Source organism: Carassius gibelio, chromosome A9, assembly GCF_023724105.1.
Source record: "Carassius gibelio isolate Cgi1373 ecotype wild population from Czech Republic chromosome A9, carGib1.2-hapl.c, whole genome shotgun sequence".
In the NCBI taxonomy this organism is placed as follows: Eukaryota; Metazoa; Chordata; class Actinopteri; order Cypriniformes; family Cyprinidae; genus Carassius; species Carassius gibelio.
The window spans coordinates 4,068,387-4,091,682 of NC_068379.1; the positions used below are offsets into that span (position 1 = coordinate 4,068,387).

Genomic DNA, 23,296 nt, shown 5'->3' on the forward strand with positions numbered 1-23,296 from the left:
TGCACGTGCATTTGGCAAGAGCAGCCTCCTGAAAAAACCCACCCACCCTAACAGCCAGAAAACTCTCCAGCAGCAGAGACAGATTAAAGATTCCTGAAGACGAAACAAACATCACACCAGACAGAAGGCAGAGGGAGGGAGCAAGAGGAAAAGCCCCTGAAAGAAGAAGAAACATAAGAAGATGAAGTGTAGAGATGCCATATGAGACCTGTCGCAAACAATAAACTTAATACTCAGAAATAATCAGCTGAAGGCTGTACTCTTTCCAAGCAGTTTCTTTCACATTAGTATGGCATGGCAAGTATGACATAACATTAATTCTATAAGAATAAAAGATTTTTATTGTCTTGAAAAAGGCAGTTCCTAGCATACAGCTAAATGAGACGGGACATTAAATGCTATCACACCAAACTCACTTTTTTGGATTTGTATTGTTTTTAAAGCCTCATTGTGTTAATATTCACACTATTGTATTGAATGCATAAAATGTTGTTTATTTGTAAAGATTATCACGAAGAGCAAAACGTGTCAGAAACTTCTAATGGTGCTTATTTTCTCCAATAATCAAAAAGGCAATGGAAAAGGTCTTATTGGGTTTTTTCAAGGAAACCAGGATGATGTTAATTCCACTGCTATTAATACATACTGAAGTCATATACCATCTCTCTCAATTCTCTCCACTCATACGTCTTTGCGTTGACTCACTGGGCCTCTGAGAGACACTCTGTCTACTCTGACATATTTATTTTGCTGTTATTTAAAATCACCTCCTACACATTTAATCAAAACCCAGTGGCCTTCATATTAAATTCATCCATTTCATAGAAATAGTATCCTGTGAATGATTTCCTGCTCTGTCTCACACATACACCCCCGCTCTCCCTCTGTCTGCCTTTCTGTACTGTGTGTTTGTGTCTGTGTGTGTTTGGCTGTCCAATGGACAGGCCCACATAAAATCTGCTCTCAAAGAATTAAAAATAATAATGATAATAATAATAATAATTATTATTATTGTTATTATTTATTTATTTATTTATTTATTATTGTGTAATAATAATTGAATAATAATGTATTCTCCAATTCTAATTATAATCTTTATATAATATTATTATTATTATTATTATTATTATTATTATTATATTATTGTGTAATACACATTTATTAATAATGCATTCAAAATTATGCTAATTAACTTTATAGATGATAATAATAATAATAATAATAATAATAATAATAATAATAATAATAATAATAATAATAATAATAATACATTCTTCAGTTTGGGTTTATTGGGGTCATTAACTTATTAATAAAAATGAATTATTAATTTAATAAATAAGTTAAGTATTGATTAATAACACAAACAAGCAAATCTGAAGTGATTATTTTATCCTATTATTCCATTTATTCATTTTTTTTTATTATTGGTTAATTACAACAGCAATAATAATTATAATAATATTATTATTAATAATAATATACTGTTTTAATTTATTCAACTTTAATTTAATTGAGCTTATTTAAAAAAAAAAAAAAAAATATATATATATATATATATATATATATATATATATAATTAAATATTTGCTTTTAAATAATAATATTATTGTTATTAGTGTAAGAAGAAGGCTATTGAGATGAGAAGAAACAACATAAAATAACGTAATTATTTAATTGTCAATAAAATGCTTATCAAGTGATTTCAGTGGGTCTTTTTATGTAGCATATGTCACACTTGCATGTTTGTCTGAATTACACAGCAACTTCAAACTTTATTTTTAAGAGTTCTACAGATTTTATGAAATATAAAAATAATAGTTGCATAACAAAACCAAATGTTTGACCTCTTTATCTCTCTCTCTCTCTATCGGCCTGCCTGTGTTCCCACCATTCTCTGCTCTCTCTCTCTCTCTCTCTCTCTCTCTCTCTCTCTCTCTCTTTCTCTCGCTCATCCTCTCTATAGTTCATGTTTCTAAATCCTTTTTAGCTTTTACCCTAATTTTCTCTTTTTTTCTCCATTACTCTCTGTATCACCCTGTCTCTCTGCCTCTCTTTTTCCTCAGGGACAAAGGACTTTCTACCAGCAATGACGCACATAGGGCTTTTGTGCAGAGAGGCATTTGAGCAAACATATTTGTGTGTCTAAAATAGGAGAGAGAGAGAGAAAGAGAGAGAGAGAGATGCATGGGATGTGAACTGTACCTGAACATGAGCCATGTGTGTGAAGGCATGCCAGGTTTTTTTCTCTAATTAAACTTGTCCGTGAGGTACATCTCATCTTACCTCAGCAGGTGTGAATGTGCTCCTGTTGACTAATCTTCCAATAAAGTTATGCAAATTATGACTCAAATTTCACAGTACGGTGATTCAGAGACAGCTGAATAAGGTTTGGGAACCTGCTAAAGTAGGAACATCAGAACAGATGACATTTCTCTGAATCACCTCAGGATCTCCGTCCTCCTCTGGATCTTGTGAAAGGCTGCTTAGAAGTGATGTAAAAACTGCCTGGCGATAATATCAAATGCGTTTACACCACGTGAGTGTACCTCACTGTTGCCCTTTACCGACATTGCCATATCTACAGGAAACTTTGTAAGCTGCTCAACAGTTGATAGAGCGGTTGAAAGAGACTTTGATGTTTGTTGTCTAAACTCAGAGAGAAATTCGGAGAAAAGACGTGACAGGAGTTTTGTAGACCTGCCAGCAGTAGGGTTTCATAACATCAATCACCGGAAGAAGTGTTGGGAAGCTGCTTTGAACCTGAAGCTTGTTGAGCTGCAACATGCTCAGACGTTTTAGCAGAGCTAAACAGAGTCTATGTACTATTTTTAAAAATGTGCACTACTTTTCATAGGTATGGGATTGGTAAGATTTTTAAAACAGTAATATGTGTGAAATATTATTACAGTTTTAAAATAACTGTTTTCTGTTTTAATATATTTTGTCTTTAATGTCACTTTTGATCAATTAAAAGTATCCCTGATGAATATATATATATTTGTTTCTTCAAAATAATAATAATAATAATCTGTCTGACCAACAAACTTTTGGACGGAGGTGCACATTTCTATAAAATCCATTAGTTTCTAAATTAATGTAACTTCAACGGATCCAATTACATTAATTACCACCAATAAAACTATAAAACTGTTTTTATATTTATTTTATATTGCTCAGTATATTTTTTTCCCAAAAATAAAAATTTCATATTGCTAACAAACAAAACCTTACACAACATAAAAAAAATAAAATAAATAAATACAAAAATAAATGTAGATTTGAATTTGAAAACAGTCTAATACTCTTCATAGGCAAACGAATCAGATAACTGATTTGTTCAGATGAATCATTCAAACAAACTGATTCACTAAAATGAATCAGTCTTCCAAATTGAAGAGGATTTATTCAATTATTATCTGTAAAGCAATGGCAAATGTGTCACGATACACAAACTGCCTTGAAAACAGCTGAACTACTGAAACATAAGCATAAGCATAAATATAAGCTTTTAATTGGTTATTCCCCATCAGCCCCATTCAGCCACCCTCTCTGTGATTTACTGACCCAACATGCATTTTGATGTCAATCATCTTTAAAATGCTATTTACTAACTGTACTAGATTTTTTTTTACAACACATCTGAAGGCATTTGCTAAATTTTTCAGATCATGAAAACTAATACACTTGGCTATATTAGAGAAGTTACAGAAAGGAAGCATCTAGTGTCAGCATGGACTGAAATATGCACGTCAAGATATTGATTCATTGAGAGGGTGATCCATAAATATTTGGAGCTGCCTCTCATTTAGCGGATGGGTCATTGATTAGCACAGCAGAGATGATTGAGTTACAGGAAATGACCGTCTGTTTGCCTGACATTCCCATGATGCCAGCACTGCTTTGTTTTATGAACTTTGAACTCTGACTCATCAGCCGTCGAACAACATTATGTTCTGTCCTGCAAACATACACTTCCTTTGTCTGTGTCTGTTTGTGTGCATTACATCATGTGTTTTCATTAACATTGCGCGTTCAGTACCGAGTACAGAAGCTCCAAATAGTCAGCACTGTTCTTTGAAAATGATTCTTTGACGTACAAACTCACGAGGTGGAGATGTAGCTGCCAAAATTAACAGATAGCGGGCAAAACAAATTCAGGAATCGGTCAAAGAAGAAAGACTTCTCTTTTCTCTCTTTCCTCCCCTCTTTTCTCCTCTCCATCATCCCCCACAATCATTTTGGATCACCACAGCTCTATAACAAGCAAGATGCACATGAACACATTTTTGCCCATCGCCATTAACTCAGTTTGCAACTATTTAGGCCAAAAAAACTTTTTAAAAAGTTCTGGCCAACCAACTTGAAAGGTTGTTGGCCAGAAGAAAAGATGAGAGGCATTCATTATTCCTAGAAAGCACCAAATAACAAACTCTTCCCATTTTTGTGTGCAATATGCACGTGTCGGTCAGACCAACAACGTTTGAACATGTTTACATGTTCTCTGCATTGTCTTTATGAGACCACAGGAAAGAGTAAACTTGAAACAAAACATTTGTGGTTCCATGACAATGAAGATGAAGATAATAGAGAAAGACAATAATATATAGTAGTATTCTGACATCAATAACTAATGTGAAGTAAGAGGAGTGTAATTCAGTGGGAGTCATATTTCAGTATGACTATGGTTGGCAATGGTGGTTGCTTTGGTGGTGTTTCCTAAAAAAAAAAAAAAAATTGTGGATATTCATCAGAAATCCTGAAATCCTTACTAACACATTATAACACACCAGTACAAAATAGGAAAGTTTTTATTTTTTATTTTTTATTTTTTATTTTTTATTTTTATGCCACATGCTAACAAAGGCTTGTGATATTTTGCCCCTCCTAGCGTAGTTTCTACAGTTTTGGTATGACAAGACTTTAAACACATTCATGCCTTTCATAATAGCTCTTGTGATGTGAGTGCAATTTATCATGCTGTGGTTATACATGACGTACGTGAGCAAGGAATTTGCAAACAATAGGGCGGTACGGCAAAATGCTGCTTTCAAAAGCACACGTGAAAGACAAACAATGCTATTTGAAAAAACTTACTGAACATGCCATGCATGTTTATTATGCAGATATGAAAAGAAAAGATGAGAGCCGCTCATTCTTTTATAACACAAAAAGTGTAGGTATATAGGGCGTTGCTGGATAATGACATGGCAGTGTGCTAATTCTATGGCTTTGAGTAAACAGTGATTGTTTTGTGTGCTAGCATATCTGTTTTGATTTGGAGAGATGTTTTTTTGGGGTTAAACATCATCAGAGCACAGCTAAATCACTTCTTTGGACATGTCGAAGTAGGGTTATTAAGACTAGTGAAAGCACTACACAGTGTTTGTGACAGGCTGTTTTATCCAGGCTTCTCCTTCTCATAAACACATGCATCCACACATCTCCTTGGGCCATAATCTTGACAGTGACGTCACAGGGAAACTGCCAGAAGTACAATGAATCATGTCCCATGCCAGGAGCCTTACTCAACTGTTTTGGAGACATCTGTGTATGTATTTGCGTGTGTTATGTATGCAGTATATTATGCAGTATATTGTTTATTATGCAGTATATGTAAATAGTGTCATTTAGTACAGGGGTTTAATATGTGTAACTAATTATATTCAGATTAAATAACTTGTCTTTAACTAATACAATTTGTCTGAGAGCTCATTAGAGTGCTGTCCTTTTAATGAATTGGAAGCAGTAATGTCTGACTTATGAATTATGGAGCCCTTACAGTAAAATGCAATCATTATTTATTTTATTTGTTTGTATATGTTTCTTATAAAGTGCTTAACTAATAAGATATGTCTGAGAGCTCATTAATATGGTCCTATTCCTCTTATTCTATTTTGCATAGCTCAATAATGCATCTTTATTAGCATTTTATATTCCTTTCATTAGGGATTTTTTTTAATGGCCTTTTAATATGAAAGGGCACTGTTTCTCTGAAAAAAGATTGATATCATAACTGTGCACTAACCTAAATTTCTGTTAGGATTAATTCACTCAAGGTTAAGAGTCTAGAACAGAACCCAGGTGGCATCATGCTACAGGTTGCATAACAAATAGGATCATATCACAATCAGATTACATTTAAAGCACAGAGATATGCAAACAGGTTTGGTTTAAGTCATCTGCATGGCAAACAGTGTTCTGCGGTATGTGCCGGCCGGCTGAGTTTCACTGCTAGCGTGTGGCATTTAGGACTGTGCAGTATTGGTGCTTTAGGTACTGTCAGGTGAAAGCATATGACATTTGAGTCAGCTGGATTCTTTGCATGATGTTTGCATTCCTCCAGCTGAGCAAAGATTAACCAGCAGCGTGGGATGATCTGCTTTTTTTCACCTCCATCTGTGGAGGAAGTATCGTGCTGATTTGCCTTCCCCATCAGTTGTTTCTACTTATTTTTTCTCCCTTTTTCTGTTCTTTAAGTGATGATTCTGCATTTCTTCACTGCATAAAATTAGTTTCTTGATGATTTTTTTTTTGTCTTGTTTTCCAGTACAAGTGATGATATTTACTGATACTGATAAGCAAAATGGCATAAAATATTAAGTCTTGTTTTCAGATATTTTTTTTTTTCAAAAGTAAGTGAGTTTAAGTTTAAAGGAATATTTCTCCCAAACATTAATATTTACTAAAAATGTAGATATAGATAAGTTTGTTTCTTCAGCAGAACAGATTTGAAGAAATTTGGCATTACATCACAATGGATCCTGTCAAAATGAGAGTGTTTTATTTTGTTTTTTATTTATTATTTTTTTTTTTTTGTGCAATGTGCAGTTGTCCAGTTTCTTGTTTGTTTATTTCCTCAGTCTATTCTATTTCCATCATGACTCAAAAAACTTTTTGACACCACTATGAGCATGGAGCGGAAAAGTTTGTGTGTTGCTGAACGTGTTGAATCTCTCACCACCAAAACCAAGAAACTCCTCCGGAGACTTTCATAGTCTTTTGCATGGGCAGCATATCCTCTGTTTCTGAAAGGTTGCTTTTGAGGGAGACCCCTCGTTAATGTCATGGTCTGAAGACACTGTACTGTGGTTTCTTTTCAGAGATATCAAAACCAAAAGGAGTCCCCAAGCTTCATCTCATGTGAAGAAAGAAATTTAGGTGCATTCCGTAACCCAAAAGACTCTAAATGGTGTACTCGCAGATAGTGACTAAGACAGATATTGCACAAAAATATGTGGCAAATAAAAATAGTTTTTCTTTCAAAACACAGGAAATGACAATATGTGACTCAAAAGAGACATCTTTTGCGTAAGAGAGAGTATTAGGAAAGCAGTCCACTTTCTTTTTGAATTGGAATGAATGAATGACTTGCATTCATATATATATAACTATATATTTTTTTAGTTTTTTTTGTGTGTGTGTGTCTGGAAGATAATCTCCGTCATCTGTTTGCCAGATGAATTGAGGTCACCGAAAGTAAAACATTACACCTGCTGATAATAAGGGTAATGCCACATGTTTCATTCCATGACAAACAAGTATGTGTTTTATGATCCTGTTGTTCTAACTGTCATCTACGCTAGAAGTATTGCTACCATAATATTAGCCTTCTACGTCTGTTTCAGTGTTGACACACCAATTGCCAGTAGATCTTTATCTGTATCAGCCATTTTAAATGGCTTTATTTCTCTGCAGGGTTTCCTCAGGCATGAATCTATGCACTGGTATGTGTGTGTGTGTGTGTGTGTGCATGAAAGAGACTATGTGTTCACAGGGAGGGGTTTGCAAGCAAAAGCTTGTGCGTGCACATATTTGTGTGCTCATCTAAGATCTCTGAAAAATACTAATACCAATGCAGTATATGCCCTCTGTGGACATCAAGCATTGTCATATAGATGAGTGCTGTGCATACGCAATGAAGGATGCATCCCTCTCTCTCTTGAACTGCAGAGCAGATTACCCACAACCTTGACTTTCAGAAGGAGGCTCGATTCTTGTAAACAGCCCTGCAAGCTGTGTTTTCTGAGAACTAAATAGTGCATTACAACCACTGCAGATATAAACATGCACACTCATATCTGCATATTTTCATGAAAATATTGCAAAATAATTGCAATTTAATGTGCTATTTGATAATTTAATTACATAGGCATTGGGAGTAAAATCAAGTATGATTGCATACTTTACTTTATGCAATTGTTAGGAATGGGTGTATCTGAAAAAGGTTGTCCACATAACTGTGGCTATGTAGAATACCATATAAAGTATTGTTAATGACAAAATGCAATATATGACATATGCATGGCCAATTCAGACTGCACAGAGATGCATTTATTCAGTAATACTTTACAATAAGGTTCCATTTGTTATCCATTATTAAAATCAAATGTTTAATCTATCAACATTGTTTAATAGATCTAAACTATCATGAAGTAGCAATGGATATATATATATTTTTTTTTTACATTAATTAATGCATTAACTAAAATGAACTCATGAATGAACAATGTTATGTTTATGCACTATAAACCTTTGTTAATGTAGTTATGTTCATGTTGGTTCAAAGTGCATTGATGCTAGTAGATACAACATTTCATCTTTAAAATGTAATTACAAATGCTAATATGAACATGAACTCAGATAAATAAATGCTGTATACGTTTAATTGATTGTTAACTCCTGTTAAAAATTTAATGCATGCTGTTGATGAAAATATTTCTTATATTAAATTAAATGTGTATGGGTCTGGTTTCTCATCAGGGTGACAGTCACTGTATTCTACTAATACATCACTATGGATTTATAAGTATTTGCTAAATGACAGCTTGATGTTTGTGTGCTTATTAAATATCCATCTGAACATGATATTTAAGCTATATGTATTTACATGTAAATAACAGATGGAACGTAAAAACATTTACATTTGACCCATATACATATACACTTGGTGACAAATTAGGCTAATCAAAACTCCCTATTAAAAAAATAATAATAATAAAAGTGAACTAAATTTGTTGACTTGATGAAGTCCAGATATGTCATATGGGTGTAGATGTGGGGAAAAAATATAGATATACAAAAAAAAAAAAAAAAATAATAATAATAATAAGTTTATTTTAGGGGTTAATGTATACTGGGAAGTCAGATGTGCCCCATCTCTCCAAAACAAGCATGCATTCTCAGTCGCGTTCACACAGCAAAATCATAACTCATAAATTATTTGTATTCCTCAAATAGACACAGCCATCTCAAGCAAGATGACAGCTCGCGGAGTGCGCATGCCTTCCAGCAGGTGAAGCGGAGCCTCAGCTCTGCCACTGGCGTGATCGTCCTCATCTCCAAGCAACCCCTCCATCAGCACTGGCGTCAGCGTACGACGAGCCCGCACAGTTGCTCAGCAACTTCTGCCCTCTGACGCGAGTATGACGTTAATGAGGCGGGTATCAGTTTGTTGTGGCAAGAGGGGGAGGAGGCGGAGTCCCTCATCACACCATGAGCCTGTAGCGTTAGTCTCATGCCAGCAGAGCTGCTCTAGAGCGGAGCCTCGGTGGACGGAGCGGCACCTTGTACATAGTAGAGCGCGCTCCGTCAAAGTGAATATAGCACTGTACACTGGAACTATTGTGAAGACAGAATAAAAACTAAAACAAGTTTTTCCCTCAAGAGTTGCATAAGGAATGACTTGTAAATGCAGAATTAAAAAAACATTTGTACTGTGGAAAGAGGTGGATTTTATTCGTGTGTTCAAGGTAAGATTGCCTTCGCTTTTGGTATTCCCATTGACCATGCGTGTTTAAAACAGATAGATATACACTTTGTCATTATATACCTATATATTTTTTATTTATTTGTTTACACATCTCTGAATTTCAATGACATGGACGCGCTGGTTTGACCTGTTAGACTATTGTGCTTTAATCTGAAGTTTCTAGTAAATGTAGGATACAATTTGAAAAACGGTTACAATTAAAATAACTTGCTTTTAAGTGAGCTTAAATGTGTTATATGTCAGTGCATCTTAAAATGAAATGTTTATTGATTCATTAAAGCAACCAGGCTGTTTTGTGAAGGTTGTGATGTCGTCTATGTAAGAATCATTGTTAACAACGAATTGTAAATTTGTCGCTCAAGTTCAGTAAGATAGTATTCGTGCGCATTTATAACCAAACATTTTTGGTTTATTGCAGATAAATTAAAGTTATCGCTGCGCTCCGGTTCACACAAAACCGGCATTATGGTTATAATGACGGACAGCAGCGCGAGCTCTCAGTCAAGTTGTGCCCAGGCCAGACCTCTGCAGGTCGGCTTCTATGAGATCATCAGAACCCTCGGCAAGGGAAACTTCGCAGTGGTCAAACTGGCCAGACATAAAGTAACAAAAACACAGGTAAGTCTCGTGCGGAATATTTGTAACTTTTACACAGTAAAGTTATTATTATTATTTTTTTATCTTTTGATATTTTCATACAAATTGCCAATTCATATTAATAATGCACAGTATATTCAGCTGCATTTCTAAATGTGCATTTTATTGTATTTTCATGCAGGTTGCAATTAAAATAATTGACAAAACAAGACTAAACTCTTCCAACTTGGAGAAAATCTACAGAGAGGTTCAGATTATGAAGCTGCTCAACCACCCTCACATCATAAAGCTCTATCAGGTAAGTTATAAGATTTTATAATGACGCTATAATTACAGAAGCTGCCCTTTTGAAATCACTGGATTAAAGTCAGTTAAACTCAGGGAGTGTTGTATATTTTAGCATGCTCGGTGACACTGATGAGTGAATGTCTAAGTGTTGGTCAGGCACATGGTGAGGTGGAAGTACATCTGGATAGTATGCGATGTATAATTAGACTGAAGTTATTTTGACCCTTGCATTCAGCTTCTGCATAGCAACTGTCCACTGCATTACACTGTTAAATATGTTGCATCAGGTTACCTGAAACTGGTTTTACTGAATAAAAATATATATTATATGACAGAAAAAATAAAAACTGATTATATTGGTTACAGCAAATAAAGTAATATTTGAGGTATAGTAAAGATCCTGAAGGTAACAACTGCATGGTTTCGCTAATGATACAACCTTTATTCACAATTTGGATTCAAGGCTTTTTTAAAGTGATTTGTTGGCTTTTAAATCACAGATTTAAAAAAAAATATATTTTAATAGACTAATCTGTGTCAAAAATGTTTGTATTGTTGTTGTTGTTGTTGTTTTGTCTGGGAATGAGAGGCACAGAAAAGCAGAGTGTGTTGGATATAAGGATACAGGATCTAAATCTCTGATTAACCAGCAGTGGTGGAAGTCAAGTGCAATGTGTCTGCAGAGTCACGTGAAGCTAGCCAGAGGAAAAGTCTCTTAGAAGTACAATCGGATTTGATCCCTGGGCTTGTGTTGTTGCCATTTTTTGGCTCGCACATTGACGCACTCAGTGGCAGGCTAATACAGGGTGCTAATATGTCAGCACATTCTTTCTCTCATAGCCTGTATAAGTTTGTTTTGTTCAGAGATTAGCATTTTGCAGATTATACAATACCGAGGCTGCGAGAAACTCAAATCCTTGTGAATAACATCACACCTCACTTCTTGGGATCGGACCTCTCACATTAGTAAGAGGGTGATGTTTTTGGGAACTGAGTAGCAGCGTTGTAGTTTGATATGAGCTGGATATGCCATTCCTTCAGCATACTCTTTCATATTAATTCATTAAAACATAGTCCAATGTCATCCTACATGTTAGCTTATGACTGCAGCATAAACGAAAGCGTCCTGGATCTTCAGCTTTCAGCTTGATACCAATTTAGTGTCAGATAACCTCAAATCTACCTCTCCTTTCATAACTGAAGCCATGTTTATTTAAAGCAAAAAGCCCTTGAGATGAATTTTTTTTTTTTTTTTTTTTTTAGAAATGTAGTCCTTTTATTGCCTTTAGCTTCTGTAGAGAAACTATTCACTAGCTTCCTTCACTCATCTCCCTTGGCGTTAGTGACGGAGGGAGACGTCTCTGTGGGCTGAACAGGATGGGGTTTCTAAGGAAGCTATGACATCATTGGCCCCTCTGGGTTGACACTAATGACTGAAGTCTTCGGATGCCGGGTTTATCTAGAGATAAAGACCCTTTTCCTGCTGTTGCACAGCCTGACTATGTGGGTCATGACACGTTATGTTACACACTGACCTGAAGAATCGAGTGCCTGAGTGCATATGGATGGTTACACTGGTTTTCTCAGCAATAGAAAAAGAGGTCAGCACAAAACCTGTTGTGCAACTCTTTCTGGTATAGCGCAACATGCAGCGTTTCGTATTTCTCCCTCAGGCCTCTGCTGGGAACTTACGGGCCATTCTCATAAAGGGCGAGGACGTCATACACCCTCTCTTTTATACATTTTTCCACTATTAATTGTTGAAATACAGATCCTTTTGTGTCACTGCATGCCTTTATGCTCAAAATAGGTCTTATATGTGAATGTGTTTTATGGTTCAAAAGAAACAGGTTAGTGAAGATAAAGTTTCAGCTGTCATTAGCTGTTTCAGTTGTACTGATGGATCAGACAGCAGGCATCTGAGAAAGACGTGTGTGAGTCTGTCTGTGTGTGTTAAGGGCATTGAGAAAGTGCTTGGCTACACTCTAATGCAATGGCGCATATCATTACAAACTAACTCATTTATGAACAACAAGAACTATGATAGACGTTGACAGAAAGAGGAAATTTGCTTCGAAAGAGAAGTAGAGATCAGACAGTTGGCTTGTTGATGCACAAAATGTAAATTGACACAAAATACAATTGAAATTAATGTATAATGTAAATTTTTATGTGTATATTATTGTATTATTAAACCATATTGTATTATTAAATTATTGTATTATTAAACCATTTTAAATGGCTCTATATTTTATAAATTATTTTATTTAAACTACAGATATTCCATGCATCTCTCAGTATTAGTTCATAAAAGCTACATGCACAGAATGTTTAAAGAATTAGAAAAATTTGATTATTTGTAATAATAGTTAGATTTATTAATTGATTAAATTAAAATTTTTCAAATCCATACTGTTTTTGTCTTTACAGGTCATGGAGACCAAAGACATGCTTTACATTGTGACAGAGTATGCAAAAAATGGAGAAATGTTTGGTAAGTGGAAACACTTTTGTAAATGAATGACTAAGAAATCTGTGATTTTTTTTTTTTTTTTTATTTCGGTGGCTCTCCCAAAACCTCTAGTCCAGTTGTTGTGGATAATGAGGTCTGATGGGGAGAGAATTATTTAGATCAACATTGCTTTCAGAGCAGTGAGTCAGTGAGTGAACAGAGTGAGACAGGTGTTGGATTTTCAAGCTTTATGTAACCATGTAAAAAGGATAAGCTGCTCTACCTCTGCTTGTCCTCACCACCTAGGGATTTAAACAGTATAACATATCTGTCTCTTCACCTGTCATATACTCAGCCTTTAAAAAAAACAATGGCTGTCTCCCCAGATAAACCGTAGGCTCGGCTCTGTCTTTATATGGTGTTTTTAAGGCGATGTCTCCTCCCTTCCTAAGCCGTCCTCTTTTTTACAGACTATCTGACGTCCAACGGACGGATGAGTGAAAATGAGGCTCGTAAGAAGTTTTGGCAGATTCTGACGGCAGTGGACTATTGCCATCGGCACCACATAGTCCACAGAGACCTCAAAACTGAAAACCTGCTGCTAGATGCCAACATGAACATCAAGCTGGCAGGTGAGCAAAGAAAATAAGCTTTTATGGGTTCACATACTGATGTGCTCTGCCAATATACACTGCTCATAGTCAGACTGAGTGCCCTAAAAAGAAAACAATTACTGAGTTCACAGTTAGGATCAGTAATAAAATTAAGTAATCAAACCTGATTCTCTGTACTGACACAAGCCATTAAGTCTTTTCGTCAACAAAGAACTCACTACTCCTCCATTTCCTTCAGACTTTGGATTTGGAAACTTCTATAATGCTGGGGATCCTCTCTCCACGTGGTGTGGAAGCCCACCATACGCTGCCCCAGAGGTCTTTGAGGGAAAGGAATATGAGGGACCACAATTAGACATTTGGGTATGTTTATCAAACTGATGCTTTGCTGATGTCTTTCACAGCTGGTGAAGATGCAATTATAATTATGAAATTATCATTATGAAATTATAAAAGAAACTGTTTACACTACTATGAAAGCAAAACTCTGTTTTGTATTTATAAATTAACCAATTTCATTGATGCCATTGTCTTATTTGCAATCTAAATTGGTACTAGTTCTTTAGCCAACACTTAGTTTCATATTGAATTGAATTTAATATAATACGAAACAGTATTATTTGTTGCCTTGCAAGCACTGGTATGAATGCAAATGTAACACATGCTACAAATGTGTCTTTCACAGAGTCTAGGCGTGGTTCTGTATGTGTTAGTGTGCGGGTCCCTGCCCTTTGATGGGGACAGTCTTCCAGCTTTGAGACAGAGAGTGACAGAGGGCCGCTTCAGAATACCATTCTTCATGTCACAAGGTAGAGAGCTCTTCACTCCCTCTTTTCATGTAAAATGCTGCATCATTGTAAGAAAACAAGTTTTGACCAAGACCTCATTGTCTCTTTTGTCCAGACTGTGAAAATCTGATTCGTAAGATGCTGGTGGTCGACCCAGCCAAGCGGATCAGCGTGGCTCAGATTAAGCAGCACCGCTGGATGCTTGCGGATCCCAGTGCACCCCACCAGACCCTTTCTCTCTCCCTTACTGACTACAACTCCAACCTGGGAGACTACAGTGAACCTGTCTTGAGTATCATGCAGACCCTCGGCATTGACAGACAGAGGACTGTTGAGGTGAGAAAAGGGGAAGGTTCAGTTGGCTTGTGGAGACGTGTCTCTCTGTGTATGTTACAAACAGTACGTGGTTAGTTGTTTCCAGCAGGCAAGGGCTTTTTTTTTACCAGAGTAAGTGTTAATATATGTTGTTTGGGGGACATAAATTGTAAATTTGTCACCTCAGAATAAAAACTACACCCTATCCAGCTTCCCATAGCTTTACTTATGTCCTTCTGTTGGCACAGAAAGGATAAACACAGTAGCATCTGTTTTGAAAGCTGCCATGCTGTTTCTCTTTTATCTTTTGGTAATATCCCTTAAGAAGTTAATTCCTGACGCAGACTGCCTGCGTTTTATTACACCTATTAAAGTGGTGCTCAGTATGGTCACTGTGTCTAAAACAGTTTTTCGATTGCCTTCCCACAGTCTCTCCAAAACAGTAGCTACAACCACTTCTCAGCAATCTATTACCTGCTGCTAGAAAGAGTGAAGGAGCACCGCAGCCAACAGCTGAGCCGCCAATGCGGGGCCTGGAATCAAAGGTCGAGGACAGCGTCCGATTCCTCCACCCCAGAGGTGAGTGTCAAGGCGAGACCAAGACAGCCCAGTCTCCTGTTTAAAATGAAATCTCCCTGTGCAAACTCAGCTATTTATTTATTTTTGTGTTGAAGGTGATCATGGAATCATCTGACAGCTTCAGAACCTCAGCACTTCCCGTAGCCACCAAAGTGAACACTCTTGTCCAATCGGAGCTGGAATGTGAACAAGGAGGCCTGTTTCAGGTCAGTACTTCCCTTGAGGTTGTCGTAATCCCCCTCTAGTCTAAGGGTGGGTAACGAGAGGTACACTGTCCTACGGAGATTAGCTCCAACCCTGATTAAACACACCTGAACAAGTTAATCAAAGTCTTCTGGATCATTATGTTTGGGTAGGGTTGGAGCTAAATCTGCAGGAGTTGTCCACCCCTGCTCTAGACCCCTCTCTTCCTAATTGCTCAGTAATTAGACTCCCTGCTTCATATTGCAGATATGCAGTGCACCCCCAACCACCCTCCTTCATTAGAAACAGGCAGTGGCTAATGTGAATGCTTCCTTCCTTTCCTCAGCGCGTGGTGTGCCCGGTGGAGGCCAGCCTGAACGGGCTCCTGTGGAACCGATCCATCTCGCCCAACAGCTTGCTAGAGACCACCATAAACGAGGAGGTGCGACCTCATGACCTGGAGGAGGAAGAGGGGATGCTGCAGGTCCAGCCACCCCATTTGCCCAGCACCGCCTCCCGAAGGCACACACTTGCAGAGGTCACTGCTCGATTCCACCAGTGCAATCCACCCTGTAAGTCAAATGTTAATACTAGGGTGAATTGAAGGACTTAAAGCAAGGACTGGGTTGCTAATTCCATCTGTCATCCTCTCTCAGGTATTGTGGTCAGTCCTTCAGACAGTGCTTCCTCTGACAGCTGTCTGAAGTCTTCCTCGAACCCCAACCCTGCTTTCTCCACTGCTATAGGGGATCTTTCATCACTGCTTGCCTCCAATACAGGGCCTGAGGGATTAGCCCCTGCCAGGTCACCCCTTGCTCTTTCCTCCAACCTCCTGCAAAATCAAGGGAGCTTGCTTGCAGCAAGCTTCCAAGAGGGGCGTAGGGCTTCAGACACCTCCCTTACGCAGGGTGAGTTTCAATAAAAATGAAAAATGTACTTTAAAACACATGCCAGATTTATAGAATCACATGGCTAAGTAGTTTCTAACCGGTCTGTGATTATTTCTCTAGGATTGAAGGCGTTCAGACAGCAGCTGAGGAAGAACACTCGTGCGAAAGGCCTCCTGGGGTTGAACAAGATCAAAGGTCTGGCACGACAGGTGTGCCCTCCGACCTCATGCTCCAGAGGCAGCCGGGGGTCGCTTGGCCCACCTCTGTGTTCTCCCTCAAGCCTTCAGAGCTCTAGCAGCCCCCGTGAGCGCCGCAGTATGCTGGAGGAAGTTCTGCACCAGCAAAGGTGAGAAGAAATCCATTCATATCCCAGACTACTGAATATAGGAAACGTCCACAATTTTTAGCTCACTAGTAGAGACTCCAAGACCTGAAATGGATGGATCAGATAAAGGAGACATTTAAAATGTGTACTGTTGGGGTGCCTCAAAGAACAGGGTTGGTACATTTCTTGAATATACCTAAACTCTGTTGTTCTTTCATCATACAGGATTCTGCAGATCCAGCACCAGCCTCAGCCCCAAGTCCAGTCTCAGCAGCCTGTGCTCTTCCTCTCGCAATCCCACCCCTCATCTCCTCCCTCCAACAATCTCTTCGCCCCTGCCACCCTCTTTTCCAACCCCCCGACTCAACCTATCCTCCCACCGTGCCAGCAGACATCCATCGCCTTCCAGCACAACCTGTGGCAGCAGCAGCAGACTCTTGACTCATCTTCCTCGTCCCTGTCCCCCGTGGCATCTGCTGCCCATCTTCTGGAGGCTCGTCTGCACATCAGTCAGCAGCCACATCTCCACCCTCAGTCCCCACAGCACCTGCAAATGCACCCCACCATCCTGTCCCAGGGGCCTTTCTCCCTCCTGCCCCAGCAGGGCAGTTGGAGCCTAAGCACCAGCATCAAGCCTGAACCTGATGTCCAGGAGCTGGTCTGTGCTGGTCAAAAGCAGCAACTCAGTAGCTGTGTCATGGTCAAGTAAAGAAGGCAAAGACTTTGAAGAAGGTCTTAGTGTGATGCTGACTGCTTCCACCACTCATAGTCCAGAGGAGGCCAAATGACAATGGTGTTGAGCGTCAGAACTAGAGAGCATCTCATTTTGATGATCTTCTCAGTCGTTTCCTAATGTATAGGAGAGACATTTTTACTCTCTCTGGACACACAATTCCACGATTATGACTATATGTGTTGGAATAACCAGAGAAAAAAAGAAAAAGCAATAACCAACCTCTTCATTGAGCTCATGACCCTTGCCAAGTGCTCCTGTCCAAACAGTAATAAAGGACGGGTCACTGAACTTGAACTGAAGGAACTGAAGGGTGTGAGTTTTCACTCATTTGTGAGTAGTTCCACTCATACATTAAGCTGGCCTCCACAATCGCGAATGATTATGTCAGAGATGCTTGTCTATACAAGTATGAAAATAGTACAGTGATGTCTTCCTTACAGATTTTTCCAATTCCTTTCAAATCTTGAGTTTTTTTTTTTATTTTGCTTGTTTGTTTTACATCTCTAGAGAAGACCAAAGTTGATTGCTTTTTTTGCCATTTTGATTTTTTTCCTCCATGTTCTTGAAACAAAATGCAGACTTATCCAAAACTTCCAAAACTAAGAAAAAACAAACATACTGTCATTTCATCTATGATGTGAAAATGTGTGCAAACTAACCACACGAGGCCTCCAGTGATGTGTGTGCAATGAAGAGGCGCCTTAGCATGATGGGAAAGTCAAGACAAAAGAGATTAAGCTATATATAAGAGGTACTGCATAGTGTTTACTAGACCAGCTCTTTGGGTTTTCACTGTCTGTGACAAGGACTTTAATGCTGCTTCATGTATAGTCACATATATACAAAGACACTAGATAATTATGATCATACAAATGTTGACCTACCAATGGATTATTGAAACTAGGAGACATTGTCCAGTTTAGCTGTTCAGTTTTGGTCCCTCAAGACTCCTCTTCCATCAGTCCACTACCTCCTCTATAACTGATCATTCTCCTCAAGGCTGTATCTCAACACACACTGTATGTGAAGTTATGCCCATCACAATGTCTTGAACCCTTGACCCTCATTAATGGTGTAAATTTGCTTGTTTCAATCTTTTTTGTAACAGTGAACAAAGAATATGAGTATAGTGCAATATTTCACATTGAAATGTAGAACCAGGACAGGAAGCTGTTGTAGGAAAGCAAAAGGTACTTCATGCCTGATAATGCTATTTTATTCTTTCTTTTATAGAGCATGTTTTTTTTTTTTCTGTTTGTAATTATTGTATGTACGAGATCATTTTAATGATGTATTCTGCATGAGCATAGAAAATAAGAGCCTGGCAATTTTTATACAGCTTGTTCTCTTCATGACACAGATTGCCTTTGCGTCCAGGCTGGCTTTGTAGAACGGTAGAACTAGAAAAGTTACAGGAAAAACCAAAGAGAGAGCGCAGGGAAGATCAATAGAAACATCTTTTTTCTATAGATGTCAAGGCGGTGAAAAGCTCTCATTTTATTTAAGTGTAGCACGTTTAAATCTTGCAAACTGCACAGATGTAAAAAGTAGCTGCCTCCTCCTGTTAACAAATATTTGATAAGCAATCGTTTTAGGTTCTCCTTTTCTCAGAAAGGCCATGCAGTTGCATACACGTATAATTTTTCTTTATTAAAATGCACACACAGATGCAGACACACATAGCTGATGTCTTGTAGCAATAGAGTAGAATTATTATTATTTTTTTATTATTATTTTAAGATTACAATCTAGGTGCTAGAAGTAGATTTCAGAAGTGTTGCTGGGTTTGTGTGAAATGTATATGAAACAATAGTGTGTTACCATTGTTGAAGCTCCATTAGCTTGAATCACTGTTTTATAGCTGTAAATGACCCTGTAAGCATGTTTGTCTTTTGTGAATTCGACATATTTGTGCAATGGCTTCTAGTAGTAGAAAGAAAAAAAAAAAATCTGTACTGTGTTTCCAAATTGGGTAACAAAACAGTGTTTGAAATCAGAGCAGGAAAAGATGAGGTGAAGGTAAAGCTACTGAAGGTAAAGCAAGAAACAGTGTTAAACACCCCTTTCCTTTTCACCCACCACCATACTTGTGCCTTTGTCTGAACAAATCCAGTGATGGTGAATTTTAAGTTTGATTTTAGGATATCAGAAAGCTGCAGAGTGTGTATTTTATGCTTTTTTTGTTAGTTCAAACATCCCATTTTATACTTTCATTTCATTTGTAGTTTGACAATTATGCACTTTATGATGACAGTTGTTTTTGATATAGTGTTTGTTTCCACCGCAGGTATAGATGAGTCTGTAGTAACTTTTGAAACACTATGTTTTTATGCCGAACTGTAAAGATTCTGATTGATTCTGAAAGAGTCTGGTTTTTTTGTTTTTTGATTTTTTTTTTTCTGATATGCTTGCTTGCTGTATGTGTGAAATGGCTGTGTGAAAGTATATGAGAGATAAAGTTTTATTTATGTGGCTATTTATTTGAATAAAAAACAAAAGAAAGAAAAATCACCTCTTGAAATTTATTTCTGTGCTTCGATTGTTTTCCCCTACATTTTTCCAGGTTTCCATTACATCATATAGTTTCCAAAAAGTATCAGTATTATTTAATAAGTGATATTAAGCCTGTTTCCTCTAAAATAAAATGCCTATGTTTCTTTAAAGGCATTTATCATATGTAAGATTATCAGGATTATCTACACATGCATGATTATTCAACTAAAAATGTATATGCATGCTATATACATACACCTATATCCTGCAATGCAAAATTTTTTTTTTTTCAATTTATTTCTTCATTTTAATATTTTAAATAATTTTGTTTTCTATTTAGAGTAAAATATCTAAAATATCAATAAAATGTCACGTTAAGTAAAATGAGACAATGTTCAAAATAAAGCATGTTTTAAAGAAATAATCTTTAAATCATTTTTCATTTCGCATTGGCTTTTTTCACCCTTGTTTTAAGTATAGATATAAGAAATTATTAAACTTCTTTCTTGTGGTATAAGAATACAGTACTCCATTCAATATATATTTCAAGTGTTTATCTTGTTTTAATGGAATTATTATTATTTATTTATTTATTTATTTATTTATATTTACCTATAGAGGTACAACAACAACTATTATTTTTTCAATGATAGAACAACATGTTTAAATAACATGACATTTTATTTCCAGACCGTAAACAACTCAGAAACCAGCAGAAACATAACAATTAGCGTGAAACACAACTGTCTGTAATATATAATCTACTGTGACAGTTTCTGTGGCGAGGATAACAGGTACAGTGGAGGACAGAGCACATGTAAACACATTCCAGCATGTGTGCGCTCATCGCACCAGCTGTAAGCTAGCGGTGGCTATGTGCCCAGAGAGCTCGCATTGATCTGTGCTGGGAATTCCAAGCTCATACGTTCAGCTCCAAAGCCAGCGGTCCATGCCAATCATTCTGACTGGATGCCCTGCTCCAACTCGTCAGCTCAAACGGCTGCTCACAGCGTGTCAAACAGACGCTTACTGATGAAACCCCCTTAAATATCTTTGTGTGTATATCCAGATCTCTCTGAAATCATAGCCACACTGCTGATCTCATGATGAGGGCCTGCAGAAAAACATCAGTTTCCAGGAACAGGCATCACACTCTTCATACTTCATCATTTCATAAATATCAAAGGTAAATATCAAATGCAATATTAGAATTGAAATGCTACAAAAGTTTTAATGTAAAAAAAATCAACAAAAAACTTTTTATTTTCATTTATCATATATTAGATTAGATTAGATCAGGATTATCTGTTATTTTACTACAAATTAGCATGTACAAAAAACTATATATATATATTGGATGCAGGATATCTTACAATACATATATGTAATATGAATGTAATATATATTTTCTAATTGTAAATTATACAATATCCTGCATTCAGATTTTTTTTCTTAATTTATATTTTATTTTTGAGTCCAGATATCTAAAGTCACAATAAAATAGTACATTAAATAAAATGTACTTATATATTTAATTTAAACTATATGTCTTTATTATTTATATGTGTGTGTATATACTGTATATACTGTATATATATATATATATATATATATATATATATATATATATATATATATATATTATTTGAAATTTGAAAATTCAAAAGTACAAACAATATTTACAAGCAATCATTTGAAGTGCAATAGACAGTGCCACTGCATTTAGCAAAGAGCTTGAGCTCTTATCTGTGAATCTGCATGTTAGATTCACAGATAAGAGAAAAATAAATGTTTCCCCCTCCATGTACAACTTATAAACAATATTCTTTAACCCTAACACTAGACAAGTACATGGAACAGGAAGCTGAGACAGGAGACACCAGGACAATGAAGATGGTGGGAGGAGCCAGTATCAGAAGGAGCCAAATGGGGATCCAGAACAGAGACCCAAGGTGGAGTCAATGGTGGGAGGAGACATGGTGGAGGTAGAGCTAACGACACCAGGGGGCCAATTGATGGAGATGGAGCTGGTGGAAGAGGAGCCGAGCATGGAGATAGAGAGCCCCTGAGCCGGATGTGAAGCAGGATGATGGTGATGGTTGGCTGGGCTCTGTATCAGGAGTGGGGCTGCTGAAACCCTCCTCCGTGGTGCTGCTGGTGAACTGTGAACAAACAAGGCGAAGCTCCCTTGGGGACAATCCCCAAACAGCTTTGCTTTCATCGAGGTGTTTAATCCGACATACTAATAAGTAAATAGGCAGCTGTCTGGGTATTGTGTATGGTAGGCTAGATCTAAAAAAAATCCCTTGTGTGGTCCTCAAGGTAGCAATCCTATTGATCCAGGCAAAGGAGCTGAATGGCCGGCAAATTAGGGGATGTAACAATTCACTCGTTTTATCGATGCATCGATTACAAACCCTGACGATGCATATGCATCGATCTTGAAATGTGCTTTTTGAATTGTAAACAGTCAATTTCGGACAGTAATCAAAATAAATGCTAAGAATCGAATTAATCGCAATTTCAATAGTGATTCAAGCTTTCAAAATATATATATACACATTAAATTACTACAAGCAAGAATTAATGGAGCCTTGTTCTTCTCCTTCACGCACTTCACTGTATATCACCACAGACTGTCACAGGATTGAGCTTGTGCGACTACGCAATGTTGAACTACGGTTGCAATTCCACCATTACCAATAGAGTTCAATGGAACTAAAAACCTTAGCTCGCCAACGATGCTTTTGGGAAACACACCCCAGGGCAGGAGAACAGAAACTAAAACAAAACACAAAACTGCATAACTGTCACAATAAGATCAGGTCTACTCTTTATTTTTTCATTTACTTCATCACTCCTTTACCGTTTCTTTATCAGTGTGTCAAAAATTAAGCAGTCCTGTGAAACTGTATTGTTATACCTCCTAGTCAACAGGATGCCTCAAGCTGTTTCACTATCAACAGTAAAGATTAACTCATAAAAATGCAGATATTTAGCTGTTAAAGGGGCTCAATTTAGAATTCAGAAACCCTTGTTATTAGCAACACTGGTGGCCATTAAGTGAGCTGTGGCCAGCAACTTTTGTTCATGCTCTTGCACACAATCTATAGTAATGCGACTGAGTCTGAGAGCTTTGTTTACATCGCAGCAATGCAATGTACATGTTCAGAACCACAGGGAAGACAAAAAAGTTCTCCATGTGACTCCAGTAGTTTAACCTCACTTTTATTAAGCGACACGAGTGCTTTGTTTTCACAAAAAATA

At 37.2% G+C, this 23,296-nt stretch overlaps 1 protein-coding gene across 1 annotated transcript; it reads left to right on the forward strand.

Moving 5' to 3' along the window:
* Positions 1 to 9,492: 9,492 nt before the first annotated feature.
* On the forward strand, positions 9,493 to 20,044 carry LOC128019460 (serine/threonine-protein kinase SIK2-like). The gene is made up of 14 exons (XM_052605452.1): positions 9,493 to 9,749; positions 10,188 to 10,387; positions 10,548 to 10,664; positions 13,085 to 13,148; positions 13,577 to 13,738; positions 13,959 to 14,083; positions 14,406 to 14,529; positions 14,624 to 14,844; positions 15,253 to 15,402; positions 15,498 to 15,608; positions 15,932 to 16,157; positions 16,242 to 16,493; positions 16,596 to 16,821; positions 17,026 to 20,044. The coding sequence occupies exons 2-14, from the start codon at positions 10,235 to 10,237 to the stop codon at positions 17,507 to 17,509; spliced, it is 2,415 nt and encodes an 804-aa protein (XP_052461412.1). The 5' UTR covers positions 9,493 to 9,749; positions 10,188 to 10,234; the 3' UTR covers positions 17,510 to 20,044.
* Positions 20,045 to 23,296: the final 3,252 nt, after the last annotated feature.